The 4,916-nt window shown below is 50.8% G+C and overlaps 1 protein-coding gene across 1 annotated transcript in view; it reads right to left on the bottom strand.

Moving 5' to 3' along the window:
- Positions 1 to 1,123: 1,123 nt before the first annotated feature.
- The window catches only part of AFAP1L2 (actin filament associated protein 1-like 2), a 74,842-nt gene continuing 71,049 nt past the window's right edge, over positions 1,124 to 4,916 (bottom strand). The window contains exons 18-21 of the mRNA XM_009326045.1: positions 4,489 to 4,723; positions 3,907 to 4,088; positions 3,145 to 3,273; positions 1,124 to 2,764 (exon numbers count right to left, since the gene is read on the bottom strand). Coding sequence (XP_009324320.1) covers positions 2,738 to 2,764; positions 3,145 to 3,273; positions 3,907 to 4,088; positions 4,489 to 4,723 — 573 coding nt within the window. The 3' untranslated portion in view covers positions 1,124 to 2,737. The remainder of the gene's footprint in view (positions 2,765 to 3,144; positions 3,274 to 3,906; positions 4,089 to 4,488; positions 4,724 to 4,916) is intronic.

Genomic DNA, 4,916 nt, shown 5'->3' with positions numbered 1-4,916 from the left:
GGCCAGAGGAAGGTAGTGAATGCATTTTTCTCTACTGGTTTTGTGCTAGGACTGTGGTACTGAGATACAGGCAGGAATCTGTTACATGTATTCATGCAAATTGTCAGGGTTATTGCTATTTTTCAGTGGGTTAGCTGTCCGAAAATTTTTTTGGTTGATGGTGCAATCACTATAGAGAACTAAATTATTCAAGATATAGTCCATTGCAGTTGTAGGCTGCATAGCTAAGGGACTTTATAGTAACTACCAGGGGTTTGATGTGCTTGAAATATACTGGAAAGTAGAGCAGGGACAAGCAACATCATTACAAAGAAAAACCACTGGTAACGTAATATACTCAACATTTTATTATAAAACCCTCTAAAGCGCCACTTTATAGGTCACAGTTACAACAAAGGAAATGCCTTGAGTTAGGAAAACAATGGGGACACAGAGACGTTGTTTAATGGTTGTCTGGGGAACGTGTGTTGCTTCAGGACTTGTCTACATTTACCATCCCCTGATGGAGATATCCCAGCAGGACCACCGAAGCTGACTGGGCTGTGGTGCGGAAAGCAGAGCTGCTCTCATCCATCGCTGTCTCAGTACCGAGGTGAAATGTCTGGACAACTTCTGGAGGACGACAGCAGGGTGTATGGTGAGGGCATGGGTACTACACATATATTCAGGGTGCAGAGAGGGTCTCCTGCCAGTTCATGGTGGGGCAAAACAAAAGCTTCATGGTGTCCGTGGCCTCCTTGTGCTTTGGAGAGGAAAGTCCCCTGGGTCCTGAACCAGAAGTTTCAGTGGTTTATTTGTATGGTTCTCCTATGTGCAAACATTGCACAGGGACAGGCCTGACAGCTGGGGCCAATGAACTCCTCCTGAGGCCTGGGATTAGCAAATTCCTCCATCTGCGTGGCAGCAGAGACTTTAAAAGTAAAAAAAAAAACACCGAACGGGAGCAAGGGCACCTTTCTTGCCTCCAGGATACCCTGACCAAGTGTTTTGTTGCATGCCAGCTCCATGGCAGTGGCAAGCAAGCCCAGAGCCCCTTGGCAGCACATCCTCACTCACCCCAGTGCCACCACCAGCGCCCCAGCTGTTGGGCCTTTGTGCGAAGGAGCATCCCTTTAGAGGTGACCTCAGGCCTGTCAAAGGTTTTCAAGGGTTAGGCAGGTACATTTTGCCTATCTGTGTTTACCTTGGCTCCACGTGATGCTCATCGGTGTAGCTGCAGGACCCCAGGAACAACCCAGCCGGGGTACTGGTGCTGCTTTAGCTTGCAAGGTTGGAAAACAGCTGCAGCCCCTGCACAGTCAACCCAGTTACTGAGCCTGGGCTCCAGGGCTGAAGGACCACCAGAGTTGTCTCCAAGCCATCAGACATGACAGCAGGTTACAGGGAGGAGAGGATGCATGGATTTCTGACACCCCTCCCCAAACCTCTTTGAATTTCAATGTCTCTAAGTTTAGCAGTCCCAAATGTCCAACATCTTTCATTAGAAAGCTTGGCTAGGGCAGAGGGGGTGGGCTTTGTGGGCCACACTGCCAGGGCCCAAAGGCTATATTAAGTTGTTTATTAATTTTGAAATAAGGGTGACAGCACCAAGACAGCCAGCAGCCCACCAGAGACACAGTGGTGCAACCTCAGCTGCTGGGCCTGGAGGCGAGCCCTGCCCGTGTGGAGGGGCCCCTTTCACACAGGGATGTCTTCAGCAGATTGTACAGCTGTGGGGTTAGCTTGGCCTGCCATGGGATGCTCTGTGGGGACCAGAGAGCATCAGCAGAGTGGTGCTCACAGCCAGGGCAGGAGCACGGGGATGGCTTTACCTCCCCTTCCCTTGGAATGCACAAGCCCTGAAGGATACATCGGGGTCCAGCTTCCCCATCAAACAGATTGAGCAGGCCTGTGCCTTTGATAAATTATTAACAAGCATTCAAATATGATTTTTTTTTTTCTTCAGCACAAACGCCTCAGGTGAAGTAGATCAAGATCTTCAAGAAAATTAACTGAATCTGCTTGGCAGATCTTTGCCCAGAGCTCTTGGTGCCACCAGTCTGTAGCACAGCTTACAGCACGAGAAGGTGAACAGGGATCTTTCTTGATATTCTGGCAAATGTGCAGTAGGCTGGTAGGAGTAAGCACATGCTGGGATGCATCGGGACACCGATTAAAAATCCCCCGGGACAGGCTGCTGTGTGCTTCTCATTTATGTCTCAAGCATCACTCAGGCATGGGTATTGCCCTTCACTGAAGGCTGGATGATCTGCAGCTGAGTGATGACTGGCAGCAAGACAGGCAAGACTTCGGTTGACTGCAATTTGCCACAACAGGTTGAAAACCACCAGGGTATAAAGAATAGCGGAGGCCCCTTCTGAACCCACTACTGTCACTAATACAGAAACCTTAATAACTCATTGATAAACCTTCAGAGTAGAAATACACAAAACACCCCTATGTACAGTAACATTCTTGTTTACATCAACTGGGTTAGGAATTTGATGCAAGGATTGCCACTGATTGTTATTGTTTTAGCTACGTGATTGGGACTCGTCTGGAAAGAGCAAGATCATTTGGGATAATTTGTATCGGCAGCTGTTGACTCCATTGCTGCATCTGAGCAGTTGGCACAATGTGGAGGAGGCGCCTGGTGTGCGGTTGCGTTGCACACCCAACCTCCACCTACAGATGATTGAATCCCCTTGGCCATGCATGGGCAATTCCAGTCTTTAGTCCATCTCTGAAAAACGTGGTTCTAACTAGCTCCCTTTTTCTCCCATTCCTGCCAAGGAATAAAGGCAAATTAGTCAAAAGGCAAATCTGGCAAGCCACAGTAGCCGTAATGTGCATCGCTATTATCTGGTTTAATGATACCACCCAGTGGTTTTGGCCACAGGGAGGGTCATGGATGACTCCCTGTTATAAACAATACACACATTTATTCATTTAAATCGCAGCCAGGGCAAGCCCAGGTGAGAAGACCAGAGGAAAACCAGGCTGGCCTGCTCTGAGTGGTGCTCGGTCACAGGTGCTTCCCAGACCGAGATGTAAAAGACCCACCCCCCAGCCCTGTCCCACCACAGCCAGTCTGCTCCACTGCTGGGAGGGAAAAGCAGCGGCTGTCCCAGATGGATTTTTCTCCTGTACCAATCGGCGCATTACCTTAGCTTTCTGTAGTACTGTTCCCTTCCCCGTCACCATGACGGATAAAGGCCGGTTCTTTAAAGCCGTTGCCGAATTGACTGGTGAGTTCTCTGCGCTATTTGCCGGACTGGCAGTTTTTGCCTGAATCTACAATATAAGAATAATAGAAATTGTGATGACCTCAGACTACTGAGATTGCTGCCTTTCCCCGCCACCTCCTAGAAAAGCTCAACAGTCGCAGCCCACTTGCACAATGTGTTCTTCAGTGACATGCCAATGTTGAAACACCACCAGGATGTGCATGTGTGTGTGGTGTGTTTGGGTGTTGAGGACTTGAGCAGAGGTACGGAGCAGGGCTCAGGTGGTGACTGTCTCTGTGTTGTGGGAACCAAGTTCCCAGGAAGGAATTTAGATGCCTGGATCTCCCCCCCCAAAACACCCCTTGACTCAGCTGAGCACAGAAGGAGCTGGGCCCAGGCCTGCATGGCCCTGGAGGGTGTTGCTCAAGGTCCCACAGGGAAATACAGCCACTCTCCTGAGCCCCAGCCCCCTTTCACCTCCCCATCACTGCTGTTACCTCATTATATTATTACATTATTGTTTTAGGTATATTATAGATAATAATTAACAATACTTAGAGAATATATAAATTTATAGTTTATATAAGATTACATGTTATAATAATATAATATTGTTATTATAAAATTAAGCAGGCTGAGACAGTGCAACCGCCTGACTGCCGGAAAGCCGCTGTGCATCCCAGGGGTGCCCCCCACGTACCCGGGGGGCTGCATTCTCCAGGTGCGTGGTGTCCACAGCAGTCCCCAGCGTCACAGGGCCGGACTCTGCCTTCTTCAGGTTCTCCTTCACCTCCACCAGGCTCAGCTCCAGGTCCACCCTCTGGCTCTCCTTCCTTTTGCACTCTTCTTCTATCTCCTTCAGCCTCTGCTCCAGGATCTTGTCTGCGAAGGGAGGGATTGCTCGGTGCGGGCAGGTTCCTGGGTGGCCAGTGCAGAGCTGGGGTGGACACCAGGCACCGGTGGGAGCTCTGCAAGGCACCTCCTCGGCACGCAGCTCTGGGAGGCTGCAGGGGACTTGGGGAGCTCGTGAGGGAAGCAGGGACTGGAGCAAGTATTACTCCTATACCTTTTCCTTGTATCTTGCCCCAAAGGGACTGGGACAGAGTGAGCTCTTGCGCTAGCGTGATTTGGGCTACGTGGTTTGTCTCAGAGCACCAGGTTCTCCCCACTGCTGGAGGTGGAAAGCCCCTTTTGGTCCCAGGTGGGCTAGGTTCATCACCCTCTCCTTTCCCATGGTCCCACCTTGGCTCATTTCCATGCATCACCTTTTGCCCCACTCTACCTGTGCTGCCTGCAAGCATTTCCTTCAGCTCCCGCCTCTCCTTGCGCAGCTGGGTGAGCTGAGCCCGGATTTCATCCTTCTCCTTCTCCAGCCGCTCCTTCTCCTCTGTAAACCGCTTCACCTCCGCCTCCGTCCTGTTTTTGCCCAGCTTGGTTTCCACTGCTGCTGCTGGAAACACAACCCACCAAATCAAGCTCAGCCAGGGAAAAAGTGGGAGGGAAAATGTTTTCAGGAGCTTAGAAACAAAATGGATGAGGCGTAGGAAGGTCACCAACCGGGAGATGTATCAGGCACCACAAAGCTACCACAGAGCAGGGCAAAACTCACGCCTGGAGGCACCACCTCTCCTCAAGCCCCTGCAGCAGTGGGCACACACCAGGCACCCACCTGCACAGCCCACTCACCCGGCAGCGGCCGCCTGGGGCGGG

The sequence above is a fragment of the Pygoscelis adeliae genome, unplaced genomic scaffold (assembly GCF_000699105.1).
Source record: "Pygoscelis adeliae isolate BGI_AS28 unplaced genomic scaffold, ASM69910v1 Scaffold4, whole genome shotgun sequence".
In the NCBI taxonomy this organism is placed as follows: Eukaryota; Metazoa; Chordata; class Aves; order Sphenisciformes; family Spheniscidae; genus Pygoscelis; species Pygoscelis adeliae.
Note: the sequence above shows the minus strand (reverse complement) of the source record. Positions and strands in the feature narration are given on the sequence as shown.